A 20152-nucleotide genomic window follows, 5' to 3' on the forward strand; every position below is an offset into this window, starting at 1 on the left:
GTAAAGCATTTTGAAACATTTGGATCCTTTTCGTACTCACGGTATACAGACTCCAACATGTCTCAGAAAAATCAAGAAAGACAAGAAGTTGACCCCAGCTCTATTCCATGGTATGAGTCCCTAGACCCTTATGTCAGCTCTCTTCCTTGGGACGAACAAGTAGAATTAGAGGAAAAGCGATTGGAAGAAATGGAGAATGAAAATCTCATGAACAGAGAGAAGATTAAGATCCTGACGGAAGAAAATGAGAGAAAGAGAGCTGAATTAGAAAAATTATCCTACCAACTTCAAGAAAAAGAAGGTATTATTGAGGAGAAACAATGGGCTCTCCAAGATAAGAAGAATCAGGAGCTCCAAGAAAAGCTTGATGAAGCTCTGGAAAAAATTAAAGATCTGCTCCAAAAGGAGAAAAAAGAGAGCATAAAACAGGAAAACATGGTCAAGAAGAATCAGGAGCTCCAAGAAAAGCTTGACGAAGCTCTGGAAAAACTTAAAGAAATCCACCAAGAAGAGAAACAACAGGCCGAGCAGAGAGACTTGCAGAGCAAACTCCAAGGCATGGAGGAAAAAAACAAAGCACTGCAGGTAAAGTATAATAAAACTCTGCACAAAAATCAACAGTTGCTTCAAGACAAGAAGCAAATGGAAATGAAACAAAAAGAAATGGACTCCGAGCTTGAAGAGATGGAGGAAAAACACAGATTGCTCCAAATCAGGCTTGATAAAACAGTGCAGAGAAATAAAGAGTTCATTCAAGAGAGAGAGCAACAAGAAATGCTTGAGAAAGAAATGGACTCCAAGCTTGAAGTCTTGGAGGAAAAACTGAAAATACTCCAAATAACTCTTGAGGAAACACTGCTCAAAAATAAAGAGATGCTTTACGAGAAAGACGAACAGAAAATACATCAGGAAGAAATGGATTGCAAGCTGAGGAACATCGAGAAACAAAAGGAAGGCTTGCAAGCAATGCTTGATGAAGCTCTGGAAAGAAATGAAGAGTTCCTCCAAGACAAGAAACAACAGGCCGAGCAGAGAGACCTGCAGAGCAAACTCCAAGCCATGGAGGAAAAAAACAAAGTTCTGCAGGTGAAGCATGACAAAACTTTCCACAAAAATCAACAGTTGCTTCACGACAAGAAGCAAATGGAAATGAAACAGAAAGAAATGGACTCCAAGCTTGAAGAGATGGAGGAAAAACACAGATTGCTCCAAATCAGGCTTGATAAAAAAGTACAGAGAAATAAAGAGTTCATTCAAGAGTGAGAGCAACAAGAAAAGCTCGAGAAAGAAACGGACTGCAAGTTTGAAGTCTTGGAGGAAAAATACAAAATGCTCCAAATAACTCTTGAGGAAACAATGCTCAAAAATAAAGAGCTGCTTCACGAGAAAGACCAACAGAAAATACATCAGGAAGAAATGGATTGCAAGCTAAGGAACATCGAGAAACACAACGAAGGCTTGCAAGTAATACTTGATGAAGCTCTGGAAAGAAATAAAGAGTTCCTCCAAGACAAGAAACAACAGGCCGAGCAGAGAGACCTGCAGAGCAAACTCCAAGCCATGGAGGAAAAATACAAAGCGCTACAGGTGAAGCATGACAAAACTCTCCACAAAAATCAACAGTTGCTTCACAACAAGAAGCAAATGGAAATGAAACAGAAAGAAATGGACTCCAAGCTTGACGAGATGGAGGAAAAACACAGATTGCTCCAAATCAGGCTTGATAAAAAAGTGCACGGAAATAAAGAGCTGCTTCAAGAAAAAGACCAACAGAAAATACAACAGGAAGAAGAAAAACTTATTCTTCAGAGGAAAAATCAAGAACTCCAAGAATTGTATAATGAAACGAGGTACAAAAACACTGAAATCCAGGCACAAAAGCAAGAACAACAGAAGAAGAAAAGAAGAAAAAACACTTCCACCTGATCTAACCTCGTCTTCCTCCACCTCTATTCCATCTTAATTTTCCCCCTTCCCCTCCCTCCTTTTTCTTTTTTCACGCTCACCCCCCGACCAGTCCCGGCAGTTGACTGCCCCCTCCTGAACCTGGTTCTGCCATAGGTTTCTCCTTTAGGTTTCTTTCACTTTAAAAGGAGTTTTTCCTATCCACTGTCGCCTGGTGCTTGCTCAGAGGGGATTGTTGGGGTTTTCTCTCCTCGCTCTCTTTCCTTCTTTCTATCCCTCTTTTTCCCTCTTTTTCCCCCTTCTACCTTTTCGTTTACCCAATAAACACAATTGGCCACATTTTACATGTGTTTGAAAAATGTCTTCATTCAACAATAATTCATCTTAGGTATAAAAACAAGAAATGGGTAATGTGTGTTTGTGTGTGTGCAAAATATACATACTTAACTTGTATCCCAGAAGGAATTAATACTAGATGGGTAGAGACAGGTTTTAAAGACTAGAAATGAAAACATGTGAGTCTTATAATCTAAGCTCGTTTCACCAATAGGTGATGTTACATTTTAAATTAGGCACTTCATTACAGGACTGTCATTGTACCGAGGTACATTAAATAACATGAAAATGGATTTCTCATGCCGCAGGTGACCTTGCTGCGAAGGTATTAACCTGTTGAATAATTTAGCTCTGTAATAGCAAAGTTATTTCTCACCACAGAGGGGAGGGAGTTTCACAAAGTCCAAAAAAAATTTAAACTTGTAAACATTACACAAGGAAGGCAATAACTCATTCAACACGCCAATAGGGATGGGTACCGGTATCCGGTGCCATTATGGCATAAACGGTAGTAATGAGACCGAAAAGCAGCGCACATTTCGGTGCTTTATTTCGGTGCTTTTTTTTTCCTGAGATGTCATACACTTTGGATTCTAGCCCTTCATTTTACGTTTTCAAGGATAGTAGGCGGGCCCAGGTACGTACTACTTTTAGAGCAGAGCTACAAATAGCAGAAAATCCCACATTTTGTTTAAACATGGGCTGAATGCTATGCAGGGTAATATCTGAGCTCCTGTCGTGGTACAAAACACCACAAAAATCGTTCCTATTTTCACACGTGAAGTCAAAACTTTCTAGGAAGTTGAGTATATTGGATGTTTAATGGTAGAAACAGACTTTTTAGACTTCTAGAGACTGACTGATGTTAGTTTAAATCAAATCTGAATCCAATGTGCTTATCTGTCTAGTTGTGGTCTGCACAGATGTCAGGTTTTTAAAAATAATTAAAGGGCAACAGTGTGATGTTTTGTATTTATTTATTTCCTTTGTTTTTCCTTAAAGAAATTTGTATTGAAATAAAAACAAGAGCAAGGGCTTTTATTTTGTCCTGATGAAATCCACTTTACTATACTTGACATTCTTTTTCATTTATACAGATATGCAGATATACTACATGTGTAACATTCATTTCATTGTTTAAATGTTTAATAATAAAGTACATGAATAACTTGAGCTTATTATATATTATAGTAAAGTAAATTTCCTATTAACTAGGCAGGTCATTCTCTTTCTCTTGACAACGCTGTCTTTAAATAAAAATATATAATTCCCTATATTCCTATCTATTCCAAACAACAGTAGTAAGTAACAAAGTTTCAAATTTGTCTTTCAGTTTGACTCTTAATTTATTAACCATGAACAAGAGGTCAGAGGTCAAATGTGGCACGATACCTTAAATCTTTCTATGATACTTTCTGTATGTGGACCAGAGATGGGCAACACCGCATAGGCTGATTACTTTTTTCAAGTAACGAGTAAAGTAAGGGATTACTATTGCAAAAAAGGTAATTAGATTACTGTTACTGTCCCGTAAGCACGCTTCAGTACTGTGGTACTAATCCGCCGTGATTTCGTTTGCGCGAGTGTCTCATTACAATGACGTAAGCGAGTGCGGCGTTTGTGGCAACAGCTGTGAGCAGATCAAAAATGGATAATATAACGAGTGCGGGAGAGAGTATGACCGTGCAGCGTTTAGAGCGTGGAAGTACTGACCTTACTTTGAGTTTGATTCCGTAAAAAGTGACAAAAACATTAGCATCTGCTGTACACTGCGTGGGAAGAAAACTTCTTTTTACAGCGGAAAAACGCCTAAACTCCCAAGCAAGCACCGAGTACGCTGCCACGGGAATGCGAAATTCACAGAGAAACTCCAAGATTCTTCCACTGACATGCGGCACACCTGCACCAGGGCAAACCTCCGCCTGCCCCACTCCTGTTAAGCAGGGGAAAATAGAGCAACAGGACCGCTGAGTGTTTGATTTTATTTATTTTCTGCTGTGTTTTACATGCATTTATTTGAAAGACTGAGTGTAAACACAAAAAACAATTTTTATTTTATGTGCCGGAATGTGCAGAAAATAGGTTTAAACAAATTTCTTCCAGTCAGAGAATGTTGCATATAATTTAATTTTTGCTTGATGCATAAAGTTAAAAGATTAAAACTAATAAAACTAGTTTTAAAAAGAGACTTTTTCATTTGATTACATTTTATATGCTGGATTATGCAGAAAAAGTAGAATTGGGCTGAAAGATCTATTGCTTTATTACCTATTCAGGTTGTAAATCACGTTTTTTTTAAAGTAACTAAGTAACTAATTACTTTTGAAAATAAGTAATCAGTAAAGTAACTGGATTACTTTGGGGGGAAATAATCAGTAATTAGTTACTGATTACCTTTTTCAAGTAACTTGACCAACACTGATTGTGATTGCTTTGGCTGCAATCAGATTGCCATGGTCACCTGCAGTTTGCATGTAGGATGCCAACTACTCACCAAGTGGTGGAAAAAGTTTGGTTTGTTTGGTTTGGTTTAGTTTGGCTTTCGTGTTTACTTTTGCGCTCTCCTGTGTCTCATTGTCTAATCAGCCCCTTGTGCATTTATAATCCCGACTTTCCCTCTGCTTTGCCTCACAAACGGCATGTACGCCTGACTTGACTGCAGGATAAAATAAATAAAGTCATTATAAAATGAAAAGGAGCAGAGAGAAGAAAACATTTAAAGTCCCCCCCATCAAACAAAGATTTATCAGTAAAACCTGGCTTTTGGCAGCGCTTGGGAGAACAATTCATCCCAAATTAAATCAAAGTATTAAGAATCAGATTCTTATCCTGGTAAAAGGGAGAAAGGATGGACTATAGCAGAGGAGGTGAAAAAAGCTGAGATTTATGTAGAACGAGAACAACACTGGAGTTTTATATCAGGAGGTGTGAAAAAGTGATATAGGTTTGAAAGATGTGAAGAAAGGATAGAAAAGATTGAGAGAAGGGCAAAGAAGTCATCAGAGGGCAGTACGGCAGGAAGAGATATGGACAGAGAGCTTCCCTGTAGTCACATCTGAGAGGGTGCAGAAAATAATAGGCTAAAAAAAGAGAGCTGCAAAAGATATGAGAGAGTCGGGATGCTGCTCAACCATGAGGGACAGGCAATCCTTGATTATCCAGTAGCTTCTCATGTGGACACTGGATTCAAACTGCTGAACCAGTGCAATAGTTTGGCTTTATCCCCAGAAAGAAAAATAAAATAAAAATGCCATTAAATATTTTCTCACAATCTCATAAAGAACAGTGTCATTTATAGTTACTACTTCTACACTCTGCGTTTATGTGGTCATTTATATGGAGGTTCATACAAAACCTAAACTGTTTTAGGCTTTCTAGCATCACTGCTGATGCTTTCAATCATTCTTTGCACACAAATTTTGCTTAAATGTATTTACATTTTGGGGAAAATCCACAACTGAAAATGCATGTGCGCGTCACACTCCTGGTGTTAACGCACAAAACGAGCAGTTCCAGTACTTGCAGATGTTGGCTTGTAATACACAACACCCCTAAGGGGTTAAATAAAGAAGCATAAGCAGATATTTACTTGATAAACTGTCTCAGCCATGAACAGAGCTCAACAAATGTTGTGTTTGTGAACACTAGAACCATCGTGTACTCTATATATGAAGACGTGGATTCTCCTTTTCACATGTTAGCATGTTGTTTGGCCCACAGCTGTGGCTTACATTACCACAGCTGTGATAAAATGATCAGGAGTACTTCTATGTCTATGAGGGGAAAGCTTTCCTTGTTTACATATAATAACATACTGCAGGTAATGGAAGTCAAAGAAAGTGGATCATATTTTATACAAAGTGCTTAATTAAATGAATGAAGCAAAAAAATTTTCAGTTGTGGTTTCTGAGTTGTGAAATGTCTGCAGCTCCGGGAGTGGACTGTATTTGATTTGTCACATTGAAAGAGGGCCAGAAAATTACATAATCAGTGAAGCCAAACACATGTCTCTTTCCTAATATGGGCAATGTCTTTAGTAAAACTCAGCTGTAAGCATGTCTCCAGGCTCTGAATTGAAGGATTTTAGCACACAATGTTATGTGTTTTCAAACTCACAAAATCATATTTTACAATCTTGTAGCAATAACCATGTGAAACTGAAGTTTAAATACTTTTCTTCCCCACATCCTGTGTGCAAGAGTCAATTATAGCATCATTTGGAGAATTATATTTCATTTAGCATGTTATCCTTTGTGAACGCATATCTGAAGGGGACCTAAAATAAAGCACAGTTCAGTCAGAGGGTCTCTTATTGATTGAAATCAACTTTTCCTACTTTTAGGAGATAACTGAAAGTACACATGAAAGGTGGTCAGTAGGTTGTCAGCATTGTTTTATTAGCAAATTTGATCATTAGTCAGTGTTTCTTTTATCTTGTTACTGACGCTTGTCTTTGTTAATTACATCAATGTGAATTTTGTGGTTTGTTTTGTTCGACAAAGTATCGAGTCAGGTTTTGTACTTAGTTTTTCATAGGACAACACAGAGTTCTGTGAAAAGTTTCTTTCTCACATGAGCTAGAGCTAAAGGAAAACCTTCAGGCTCATACATGTTTTAAAAATTGAATAAATAATATTATACAATAGCCAGGATGAACTGTAGCACGTAAACAGTTGATGATAGACTTTAAATATATGACTTTTATTTGATGTTTATTATGCTTACCATCTAGATCAGAAACGCTTTATCATTTGAATGACAAACTAAGCAAAAGATAAGAAAGAAGTACTGTGTCAGACTAAAAGAGTAACTTGCTGTCATCTGATCTTCAAGCTTACTGTATACCCATGAGGGTGGTATTTATGTTTTAATTACATAAAAACCCCAGAAATAAATAAATACCCACCAAAATATCACACAGTACTTTTTATTGCCCTTGATGATATATCCAGTAAATATATAGACTCTGCTGATCTTACTTACTGGATATTATATGTTTTGGTCATGAGTCGTGCTCTGAGTGCGTGCGCCGTGACGGCTCCACTCCTTCAGTCATTAAGAGTGCAAGCCTGGGAATGCTGGGGCTGGGCACCCCATGGCTGGAATAAGAGCGCTGCACACTGAAGTGGGAAATGGCAGATATAGGCTGCGATCGTGGTGAGGAAAGTCCAGGACTGCCAGTGTGTGTACGGATACCCATCCATCCATCCATTCGCTTCCGCTTATCCTTTTCAGGGTCGCGGGGGGCGCTGGATCCTATCCCAGCTGTCATAGGGCGAGAGGCGGATACCTGTAAGTATATTAATTACTGCAGTGTGTGTTATTGATGGTAAGAGTTCTGGTGATGTTGATTATTTTTCTATGAACGCAACTGCATCTTGTATTTATTTAATCAGTGTTTTGCGGTTATCTTATAAATGTGAAAGCATTGTGACATGTACAGCATGTGCTGCGTGCACCAGAATAGTTGCAGCTGTCAACCTTACGGTAAGTTGGTGGCAGAGCAGTGGGGAAGGCTAAAGTAACTGTGTGTGTGTGTGTGTGTGTGTGCGTGTGTGTGTGTGTGTGTGTGTGTGTGTGCGTGTGTGTGTGCGTGTGTGCGTGTGTGTGTGTGCGTGTGTGCGTGTGTGCGTGTGTGTGCGTGTGTGTGTAGGGTGTGCTGAGTAAAGCAGTGAACTGGACACAGCTGGAGAAGCAATATGCAATTAATTCAAGGTATGAAGAGGAGATCATCAAGCTGCTGGAGTACTGTGGGGTAAGTGTTCCTGCAGTTTCACAGGAGTACAGAATATTACTCAGATTACTTTCACAACTGTACGAGTACAACTGACTGGAAAAAGTATCCGTGTCTTCCTTTCATCACTCCCTCTGCACACACTAATACGCTGGTAAAATGTTTTTTGCAAAGATTGAATTTTTCTTTGTTTACTAAAATAAGAAGTTAAGTGTGAAGCTGTGTGCTTGTTGTGTTTTTGGTGTTTGGTCTTGTGTCATACGTGTAACACATACATGACTACACTACATCTTTTGCTGCGCGTCCACTTCTGGTAGGCTGATTCCTTTAAGATGGGTCCCAAACTTGTAACGAATGTGGATGAGCATTTCCACGAGCTGTCTAAAGACCACAAACTGTCAGTGAGCCAGTGCACCAGAGTGGACGGAGGAAGTGACTGTGGTGGGGCCACAGACGGAGCAGAGCATCTGTTGTCGCTGGGGAACAGTGTTGGAGCAAGCTTCGAAACTCTGCCAACGTGAGTGTTCGATCACTAAACCTGCTGATATGTTGGAATTTTTATAACATTTGCATTTTGTCCAGTTATTAGTCGACGTTGCTTCTTTTTCTTTTTTAAATGACTTTAATGATCCAGTTCAGTCACAGGAGGCTCCACGCTGACAGAGGGGGCAGCCAGCATATATGCTGGGCAGCTCGCTGGCCTGATTCTTGGCTAAGAAAGTGAGACGGACCGTGAATCACAAAAAAAAGATGACATATTTTTCACTGCTTTGCAAGGACTTTGAATTGATTTGTTAAACAGGAGAAGAAGCTGTCTTTGACTCCAAACTGAGTGTGGTACCTTAGCATTGCCTCTGTCCCGCACAGGTGGGCGTGGCTTTGCATATTGTTTTCCTCAGTAATGTTTATATGAACTGAACTGCAGCCGAACAATTTGTACTTTTTTCAGGCTTTTACTCACATTTCTACACAGAGATTGGTAAACAATGACAGGTGTGTGTTTGTGGGACCAGGAAACTCGTGTGTAATCACACATTAATGCTGCATTGTAAGAGTACAGGTGTTTTAAGACTTGCTACTGATTTGAAAGAACGATGCTGTCGAACATCTGGTTGAGCATCTGTTGCATGTTTCAAACAGTGCACAGTAATATGCAATTTTCCATCAGTATAAACCTTTATGGTTACAGTATCAACAAACATGGACGTCCAGTATTGTGCAAAAGTCTTGAGCCATTTCCATTTTCCTGTTTTGCTAGGAAAATGTGAAAAAGGGGCAGAAATGTGAAATGCATTAACTTAATAGTATGCAGTGCACTATAGTATACAGTACACTATAGTATGCAGTGCACTATAGTATACAGTGCACTATAGTATGCAGTGCACTATAGTATACAGTGCACTATAGTATACAGTACACTATAGTATGCAGTGCACTATAGTATACAGTGCATTATAGTATACAGTGCACTATAGTATACAGTGCACTATAGTATACAGTGCATTATAGTATACAGTGCACTATAGTATACAGTGCATTATAGTATATGTGGCCCGGTCATGGGGAATGAGACAGGACACAGGAAATACTCTTTTGTGGGCTTTTTTATTCTCCGACTGTACTCGGAGGAGCACAGTTTTAATTCTGTAGTTTTGAGTGAAACGGCAAAATTTAACTATTCCACTGGCTCAGCCTCAAACTGCCTTTCAGGGTCTGAGACAACAGTAACTATCATATGTACATGTTAAATTCAAACAGTATAGACAACAGTAGTGACCTGTCAAGAAACAAATACAACAAAAAAGAGAAAACAAAACAAATAAACACATTGTTTACATCCCACAACTTCGCAGGTCAACTGGCAATAAAGTGCACTGTAAACTCTCTTTTAAACATACATTTCTATGGGAGAACATCATGAACTCACTTCGGTTTCTCCACACAGCTACTGTGCTAGGACAAGTACACACGCAGGAATCACACAGCAAGTGATCTCCCCTCTGAATCAAACAGAAACATACAGAGTTATGCAAAGTGAATAACAGTATAAACTTAACAACTTTGAAATCTGTTAGGACACTGTAACTACTCACGCCAACCCACTCTTCAGTCCCTTTCCATGCGTAGCATTAGTTCACTTGGCTACATTCTCCCCTGCTATGAGTCAACGTCCTCGGTGACCCCCTGCTCATTCACCATTCCCCTGAGTTTGGTGGTGTAGAGAACCATACCGGCTAACACCTGGGAGAGTACATCTGGACTGAAGGACACTGCATTGCATGCTGACCTAGGTAGATTAAATGGGTTTGTGTGGACCCCTGCAGTTTCTCTCCTACTCCTGCGTGTAGCAGGTGTGGGTGGACCTGCCTCCGCTTTCTCTCTTTTTCCTTTCCTAGGAGCTGGAACAGGTTTCGCCACCGGTTCTTCGCTGGAGAATCCAATGCTTCCTGGTCCAGGTGGAAGGTAAGCTGCTGGCTCCACCTCGAGGTCATCAGGGTTGTCACTGCTCTCCTGCCCTAGTAGATCCTCACCCACATTTTCAGTTCCATTCTCCAATTGGTCTCCAGGCTCGTCGACCGTCGGAACCAAGTTCCCAGGTCCCTGAGCCACTGGCAGCTCCATGGGGTACTGGACCTCCTCCATCAAGGCAAACTCTGGATGCTCAACCTCCGTATCAGACACTTGGTCCTCATCTGCAGAACTGACTTCCTGGTCACGTAGCCTTGGCTTGGGTGCAGGTATAGACCCCACGCATGGCCTCAAGTTAGATCTGTGGACTCTTTTCACCAGCCCTCCTTCCAGTGGCACTACTGTGTATGTTGTCCCTTGGATATCAACCACTTAATACACAGGGGCTGCCCAGGCATCTTGAATTTTATTCCTTCCTGGTGGTCGGTAACGGAGATACACAAACTGTCCGATGTCAACAGGTGGACAGAACACCTTTCCTTGCTGCTGAACCACTCTCTCTGCAGCCTTCCGTTCAGCAAATTCTCTGGCTCTGGCATGTGCATCCTGGAGACGCTGCTGGTGCACTGCTAACCAGTCCAGTTTGTCATCCTTCACTTCCTCCCGGCCCAACAATGCATCAACGGGTAGATGTGGGTGGACCCCAAACAGCAGGTAATGGGGAGAATACCCTGTCGTCGAGTGCGGCGTGACATTGTAAGCATACACCAGCTCTGACAGATGCTCAGGCCAGCGCCGCTTCTTCTCAGGGGGAAGCGTACGCAAGAGGTTGTGCAAAGTCCTGTTGAACCTCTCACAATGTGGGTTACCCTGAGGGTGGTGGAGTGTTGTACAAGTTTTCTTCACTCCATACAGTTTGCATAGCTCAGCAATCACTGCGCTTTCAAAATTCCTGCCCTGGTCTGAGTGCATGCGCTCTGGTACCCCATATTTCATGAACCACTCTTTCAGGATAATCTTAGCTGTGGTATCTGCTTTTTGATCTCGTGTGGCAAATGCCTGACTGAACTTGGTGAACACGTCAGTCATTACAAGAACGTTTTCACGACCATCTGTAGCCCGCTCAAGGGTGGTATAATCAACAGCAACAACTTCAAGTGGGCGGGTAGCCAAAAATGGAGCGTGGGGTGCCTGAACTTTGGGTTGAGGCATCTTTGTTAACACACACCTCTGACATTTCTTCACCCAGTGCTCAACATCTTCAAACATGCCCCCCCAGAAACATCTTTGTTTCAACAATCCCAGTGTGCGTTCGATTCCCTGGTGTCCCATGTGATCATGCACACTCCTGAGCACTTTTTCTTTAAGGCAGGCAGGTAGTAGCAGCTGATGGCACTGTCCAAGGTGAGCATCCTCAATCACACGGTATAGCAGTCCATCCTTTTCTCTGATCCGAGGCCACTGCTTCAGTAGAGAACGTACCGGTTTAGACAGACCCCCTCTCTCTCTGTAGGTAGGTCTCTTCTGTCTGCTCCAAAACTCTCTCAAGACACCAATTGTTGGGTCTGACACTTGGAAGCGATAGAGTTCTGCATTGGAATAACCAGGCATCGTTGGGGTGTTGCCCAGCACAGCCTCACTGACTGCTTCCTCATCTTGTTCGGAGGCCTGCAGCAGTCTGATCCTACAAGCCTCAACTCCAGCCATGACAAGATCTGAGCCTAGGCTTGTACCTGCCCTCAGCACATTACATATGGCTATAGAGCCATCATATTCTGCATCCTCACTGTCAGGTTCTTCCGTGTCAACTGTTGGTTGCCGAGAGAGGGCATCAGCGGCAGTGTTGCAGCGGCCAGGGCGATACTTAACATCGAAGTCAAACACAGACAGCTGAGCTACCCACCTCTGTTGAATGGCTCCTAAATTAGCAGTGGGCAGGTGACACAGGGGATTGTTATCCGTTATGATTGTGAACTTGGACCCCAGCAGATAACTCCTAAATTTTTCTGTGACTGCCCACTTTAATGCTAGGAGTTCGAGCTTCATTCTGCTAAAGTTTTGATCATTCTTCTCAGCCCCTCTGAGCCTCCTACTAGCATAAGCTATGACTTTATTCCTTCCCCCCTGCTTCTGGGACAGAACAGCGCCTAATCCAAGACTGCTAGCATCCGTTTCCAGTGTGAAAGGGAGACTGAAGTCAGCATAGCCTAGAACAGGGGCACTAGTCAACTTTTCCTTAAGCAACTCAAAAGCTTGTAAGCATTGCGGTGTCCAGGCTGAAGCAAAAAGCTGTTTAGCCCTGACAGGGCTTATCTCCTTAACACAGACGTTCACTACATCATGGAGTGGCCCCGCAGTTTGGGAAAAGCCCTCAATGAATCTCCTATAGTAGCTGCAAAATCCTAAAAAGGACCATAGCTCTTTCACAGTACTAGGGATGGGCCATTTTGCCACAGCGCTTATCTTGTCAGGATCTGTGCTTATTCCCTGAGCCGACACTTCATGACCGAGAAACTTGACCTGGGGCTGGAGGAAATGGCACTTTTCAACCTTAACCTTCAGCCCCGTATCCCTCCGTCTTTTCAAAACAGTCTCCAGTCTCACAATGTGATCCTGGAATGTTGATGAAAACACAAGCAGATCATCCAAGTAGATCAACACAATCTGAAAGACCAAATCACTCATTGTGGCCTGCATAAGACATTGAAACGTCGCGGGGGCATTACATAACCCAAAAGGCATCCTTAAGTATTCATACAGGCCAAATGGTGTGGTAAATGCGGTTTTGTCTCTGCCTTTCTCATGTACCGCTACCTGATGGTAGCCACTGGCAAGATCTATGGTTGAGAAGAACTCTGCACCACTCAAGGCATCCAGGCTCTCCTCAATGCGAGGGAGTGGAAACGCATCACGCCTGGTCTTTGCATTTAGTCTGCGGTAGTCTACACACAGTCTAAGACTCCCATCTGACTTGCGTACCAGAACAACTGGTGAAGCATAGGAACTCGAACTCTCCTGAATCACCCCCTTTCTCAACAGTTCAGAAATGTGCTCCCTGACCTCTTTGTACTGATTTGGTGGAATGCGCCTGTATGGCTGAGAAACAGGGGCTTCATCTACAACAGGAATTTCATGCTTCACACGATCAGTGTACCCCAAATCCTCATCATGAAGTGCAAAAACATCCGCATACCTTTTCAAAAGAGTTCTGACCTCGACCTGTTGTCCTGGTGTGCCACCTATGTGTAATCTTCCCAATAAGTCCTGCACGCAGCTGTTGGCCCCCTGACAGTCCTTTTGGTTAAGAGTCACCTCCTCATGGTTGGCAGATATGCGCTCAAATTTCACCTCGCATGGGTCACCCTCAATGCAGCGGCCAGGACTAATAATGCCTAGTCTAGCCTTAGGTGGAAGCCAGACATCCTCTTGTGAGATGTTCATCACCTGTACTGGGAATACCAGGCTGTTAGTTGACACTAGAGTTGGGATCACCAATAAGCCACCTGGGAGCTGAACATTCCCTGGTTCAACCAATGCGCTACCAAACTGCTTGCCATGGCCCCTTGCATAGACAGTGGTCAGGGATGAGGCAGGCACCCGCACTTTGTGTTTGCTTGCCACACGGGCAGTAGACACCTTTTCCACAAGCTCAGCAGCTTGTATGCAGTGGCAGGCCTTCCTCCAGCTGGACTCCAGCTCTCCCCCTAGAGTGGTGTCAAACTCTGAGAGTACTAACTGTCTACATCGTTTTACAATGTTCATCCCTATAATGCCATGGGGTGACGAATCCAACCATTTGGGATTGTCTCTTTCTGCTTTATCATCTTTGATTATAAGAAAACCACATTCAGGTATAGTGAGCCCCATGACCTGTACATCTAACTCTACATAGCCTAAATAGGGCAGCGGCAACTGGTTGGCTGCTGTGATTTTAAGCCACTTGGCAGTACAGTGCATATCTTCATCTTCTCCCTGGAGATGATTTCTGAAAAAGCTTTCTGTCAAAGTGCTTACATTACTTCCTGTGTCAAGCAGACATCTAAGGGATACACCACCTATCTGGATATCTACTTCAGGGTACTGACCAACAGCATGTTCTTGAAAATGTTCCTTGGTTAGAGCTTCCTTTGAGCCTTCTGACTTGCCTCGCATTGCCCGGCTCATAGCAATGGAGGGTTCCCGTTTCCCGTTAGCGGTGAACTGGGCATGGTTGCAGACTGGCTCGTAGGTTGTCGGGGTGCATTACAGTGTCTGGCCATATGTCCCACCCCTTCACACTGGAGACAAATAGGCTGACCCTCTCTAGTGTACTTAGGCTTGGGCTTAGCTTTAACACCTCTACTGTCTTCAGAACTGGCAGTCTGTGTTGTGAGCTCCCTCACTGCATTAGTTAACTCCCCTATGGCTTTACCCTGTTGTGTGATTATTTTAACCATCTCTTGCAGAGCCATGGTAAAGTCTGTCTGTACATTACTGGTGGAGGTTGTCTTTTCACAGCTTTCATCTGGCCTGTCACTCACTATATTTCTATGTCTTGCTACATTAGTGCTGCGTGGACGATCTTCCATAGTCCACATGATTGCCTCCTCTCTAACATCAAAGAGACTACACTCAGGCTTGTCCCTAGTGAGCCTACGTAGTTCACGCCGAAGATTTGGGGCATGCACACCTTCAATGAATTGATCCCGAAGTGCCAGCTGTGTGTTGGGTACTACATTAGGGGACTGCTGTATTGCAGCATTGAGCAACTGAGAGAGTGCATGTGAATAATCTCGCAGGTCTTCCCCATCTAGTTGGCGGCGTGCATAGAAAGCATGCAAGAGCTGTGGTGTGGTGCGCTTCTCTCTAAATGCCTCCCTCAAATATGAAAAGAGATCACTCGGTTGCTTCACCTGGCCTGCCATACGTAACTTAACTTCCTCTAGGGCAGACCCTTTCAGCTGTGAGAGGATAAAGTCGGTTTGATCCTCTCCACGCAGACCCCTAGTTCTTATTGCTCTTTCCACCTCTTCTATGAATTCATCAACAGTGTAAGCATCTTTTGCTGGTTCCCCACTAAAAGGTACAATCACCTTTTCTCTTGGAATGCAGACAACAGATCTGGTTGGAACATTACCCATGTTAGCAATACTAGACATAACAGCATCATGTTTCCTACTCAGTTCGTTAATCTTTGTTTGTAGCTGCACCAACGGGTTACCTGCACTGTCAAACAACGAGGCAGCTTGACTGTCTTCAGTGGGGATAGCTCCGGCCCCTGAAGGACCTTCCCCCTCGTCCTCTTGCGACATACTGCAATGTCTCTGAGTCTTTAGTGCAGCAGATTCCCACAGTCACTTGTAGATGGGATTCAACAGTCCAAAATCTGTGTCAGGTGCCCTCCTCGTCCAATGGCTGAAGCAGGCTCCTGTTGTACCAACTGCCACTGCACAGAACCACCTCAGGACGTCCACACTGCGATTGCCACCCTCTGGGAAGGACTGGGATCTTCTCAGCCACTAATGTTGTCTATAAAGCCCCACTCACTGTGTCTCTCTATACTGAAACTCAAAACTAACCTGAGAATCCCACTTCTGACACCAAACTATGTGGCCTGGTCATGGGGCATGAGACAGGACACAGGAAATACTCTTTTGTGGGCTTTTTTATTCTCCGACTGTACTCGGAGGAGCACAGTTTTAATTCTGTAGTTTTGAGTGAAACGGCAAAATTTAACTATTCCACTGGCTCAGCCTCAAACTGCCTTTCAGGGTCTGAGACAACAGTAACTATCATATGTACATGTTAAATTCAAACAGTATAGACAACAGTAGTGACCTGTCAAGAAACAAATACAACAAAAAAGAGAAAACAAAACAAATAAACACATTGTTTACATCCCACAACTTCGCAGGTCAACTGGCAATAAAGTGCACTGTAAACTCTCTTTTAAACATACATTTCTATGGGAGAACATCATGAACTCACTTCGGTTTCTCCACACAGCTACTGTGCTAGGACAAGTACACACGCAGGAATCACACAGCAAGTGATCTCCCCTCTGAATCAAACAGAAACATACAGAGTTATGCAAAGTGAATAACAGTATAAACTTAACAACTTTGAAATCTGTTAGGACACTGTAACTACTCACGCCAACCCGCTCTTCAGTCCCTTTCCATGCATAGTATTAGTTCACTTGGCTACATATACAGTGCATTATAGTATACAGTGCACTATGTGCCAAGCTTCTGCAGGCAGGTTCCACAGCCACAAACATTTGACCGAAGGATGCAATGAAGTTGTGAAAGTGATATCGATAATGGAATAAGAATAAGCAAGTCTTATCCCCAGTGAGAATGTTTCATTATTAAGGGACATAAAACCGTTTTTACATGGTCATTTTTTCTGTCTCCTTAGAGCTCTTGGTGGATATAACACACACGGGAGAAGGACGGATCCTGCCGAATGTTGTCGTCCATCTTTACACAAAGAATCTATAAGTTTCATGAAGGGAGTGATGGATGAGTGCACACACATGGCCAACTTCTCTGGTGAGTGCTGCAGTGAATGATTACACCTCTGCTTAAAGAAGAACAAGCAAAGAATCACAACACTTAATTAATCCCTGTGGTCAGAGTTGCTCCCAGACATGAAGAACAGTAACTGGATAATACAACATATTACAAAGTTACAAAATATATACACAAGTAGCTCAATTCTACACATGCCAGTATATAACACAAATGTATGTGGTTGTTGTCAGCAGCACATCACAGCCGTCAGAAATGGTTTTGACCAATAAGGTTGCAGGTGGTGTCGTTAGAGTTGGCGTGTGATGCTTGGTTGTTGGCGGTGATACTAAAGAGCTGATGCTGTGATAAAAGCGTTGGCTGCTGACGTTTGATGAATTGAAGGTCGCGCTGCTGACAAAGTCGTGATGGTCATACTGGTTTGTTGGTTGCCATTAAAGTGTGGATACTGGAGCATGGCACAATGAGTGAGACTACTGACGCCAAAACAGAAAGATGGACAATGACACCACGAAGCCGTTGGCTTGTAAAATTGAAACCGTATAGAAGGAATATCAGCCAAGTGTGGAAAGAATTAAGAGACTCGCAACAAGCTCATGAAAAACGATGTTCACCTCAGATTAGAGAAACTCAGCACCGTCTTTTTCGGACCTGTAGAGCCTTTGTTTAATCTGATTTTACACATGAAGTGTCAGTTTTCTGCTCATTGCTAAAATAGAGACTTGTCCCACCTGTGTCCTCGTTCCTTGGGCCATATGTAGACAGTTCCTTACGAGCTCTTTTGTCTCTGTTACTTGAACAGTACACAATCTCCAGCGTGATTATTTTTACTTTTAATATTGTGTTCAAAGGATTTATTGAATGTTTGATACTGAAGAGGACCACCATCAAAAGGCATAGAAGATCAATTCTGCTGCTAATGAACAACACAGGGATTGTAATCATTCTCCAGGATTATCATTGTGAAGCTAGAACACTATGAGGGAAATAGGATGACCTTCGTCCTGGCTTATACAAGAAGGTGTGAGGTGAGAGGAGGCACAGGTCATCCTCCACCTGGCCTTTAATCAGACTGCAGAGGACCCAGCTGATCTTCAGTAATGTTTAACAGCTCACTGTTCCTGCTGTGTCTACCACCCTCTTCTGGCAGATAAGATTTGCATGTGTTTTGCACAAAAGTGAAAGAATGTTGTGACTGTAGATGTCCCTGTGTTTCCCTCTCTGCTGCAGTTCCTGTAGATACCAGTCTCATCGTTGTCGTCCAGGCCAAAGAGGATGCATATGTGCCCCGAACAGGAGTCCTGAGTCTGCAGGAGATCTGGCCAGGCTGTGAAGTCAGATATCTGAGAGGAGGACACATCAGTGCATACCTATTTAAACAGAATATATTCAGGTAAAGTTATAGTGTTGAAAATGATCAAAAAGGTGTTTTTTAAGTTTCTCATTTATGCCTAATTAAACTATACTTACACAAAAACATGCTAAATCTGAGAATACTTCGCTGGCAACACACAATCCATATTTATCTGCTCTATTCTACAAGCTCTAGTTTTGAAACGTTGCTGTTTTATAGCAGAAAGTTGAAATTAGTAACAATACAATGAGCGTTATGGACCAGAGTGTCCTTCATTATGAATATGAATTCAGACTAGATGTCAATACCTGAATGATATCTCCACTGTACCAAATATGACGTCAAATTCAAAGAAAAATCTAGAAATTGTTCAGAGGAGCCAAAGTTGTTTGTGGAAGTGTCACAGCTGCACTTCCTGGTTCAGGCGTGGTACATATAGACAGATAACTCTGGCTGTGGACGGTTTATCGTCTCTGAGAATATTCGTTAAACTGTGGCTGTTGTCTGGTTAATCTGATGTTAGAGTTGGGCCACCCTCACAGTATTTCACACATTTCATCATTTTTATGTATATGATTTGTTTGTCATGGACAGCTTTGCTATGTTAACGTTACCTGTTTCATTTCCAGACAGGCCATATATGATGCCTTTGACAGATTCTGCGTGAAGTATCCCAACCTGCACTAGCCACTGGAGGCCAGACTGGACGTTTGCCTTCACGACTCTCAGTGTGGCAGCTGAGATCTTTCCTTGTGAGGCACGTGTGACATTTACAGGGTAGCCTCAGAGAAGGTGGAGCTGAGCACGACTCTTCCTGTTTGTATAAGGGTGTGTGATCTAGGTGTGCGACAAACCTCACCGTGCATAACTGAAACTGTAGCAGTTTAAAATGTTGTTATGTGTTGTGAAAGAAACATCCAGGTGTCTAGTTTCAGTTTGATAACTGCTGGTGATCATTAATAGCACTGTGTCCAGTTTTTATTGCTCCTGTATCACCAGGCTGCAAGTGTCCTGCTGTATTCCACTTCTCTTCCTTATCTGACACAACCTTGGATGTGATACTCGAGCCCGAGCCATTCCATATGAAATCACAGAGGTTCCTCAGAACTGGCCAGTTTATGTTGGACTGACTTTAGCATATTTGATGAAACCATGAAAGATTCTTACTGAAAATTGTTACGGTTGTACAGGTCCCTGAAATTCTTAGGAGCTGGTTGAAATCTGGCGCTTTTTTATTTTGATGCTCACGCTTAAATCTTCGATGATCACATGAACTTTTCTGGGCTGAAAGAAACATTGAGTACGAGATGTGGGATAAAACACTGGGGGAACGCCGCTCGATCGCTTTTCCCTGGAATGTTGTCCTGATGTCACATGAATCGAATTTAAAGGAGGCTGAAGTAAATGTTAAATCACAACAAAGTTTGATGGTCACCCAAACAGAATGTAATGAAAGTCGATGCTTTGTTCTGTGTCCACTGTGACTGGTGGACTTTGAGGTTAACTGGCTTCACTGTGTTTGCTGTGCTGCTCACACACATGTAAAGTGGAAACAAATAAATCTCCTTTCTGACAATTTCAGCACATTTCTTCTTCTCTTAGCTGCTCCTATCGATATATTTCAGCCTGTATTTTTGTAAGAACTATAACAGTGTGGACAGCAGCAGGACCCTATGATTGTCTGTTATTAATAGTATTGAGTCCACCTCTGAACTCTGTGGGAAAAACGTAAGTTGGAAGAACATTGTTATTCAGTATTTAACCACAGTGTGTGCATTATGATAGAAATGGACAATGAACAGGACACTGGATGCTCCTTAGAGGCACAGGCTGAAACTCGATGATGTCTCAGACAAATCTGTGCTATGGAAACAAAGATCGGCATCATTCACTTTGAAGTCA

General features: G+C 42.5%; 1 protein-coding gene across 1 annotated transcript; it reads left to right on the forward strand.

Moving 5' to 3' along the window:
• Nucleotides 1–57: 57 nt before the first annotated feature.
• Nucleotides 58–19826, forward strand: LOC146372388 (uncharacterized). Its single transcript, XM_084954387.1, has 7 exons — nucleotides 58–1002; nucleotides 1378–1872; nucleotides 7895–7996; nucleotides 8293–8492; nucleotides 16784–16917; nucleotides 18127–18289; nucleotides 18880–19826. Exons 1-7 carry the CDS (start codon nucleotides 58–60, stop codon nucleotides 18935–18937), a joined length of 2097 nt encoding a protein of 698 aa, XP_084810513.1. The 3' UTR covers nucleotides 18938–19826.
• The last annotated feature ends 326 nt before the right edge of the window (nucleotides 19827–20152 follow it).

The sequence above is a fragment of the Perissodus microlepis genome, chromosome 15 (assembly GCF_051167445.1).
Source record: "Perissodus microlepis isolate ML-2025 ecotype Zambia chromosome 15, ASM5116744v1, whole genome shotgun sequence".
NCBI lineage: Eukaryota > Metazoa > Chordata > Actinopteri > Cichliformes > Cichlidae > Perissodus > Perissodus microlepis.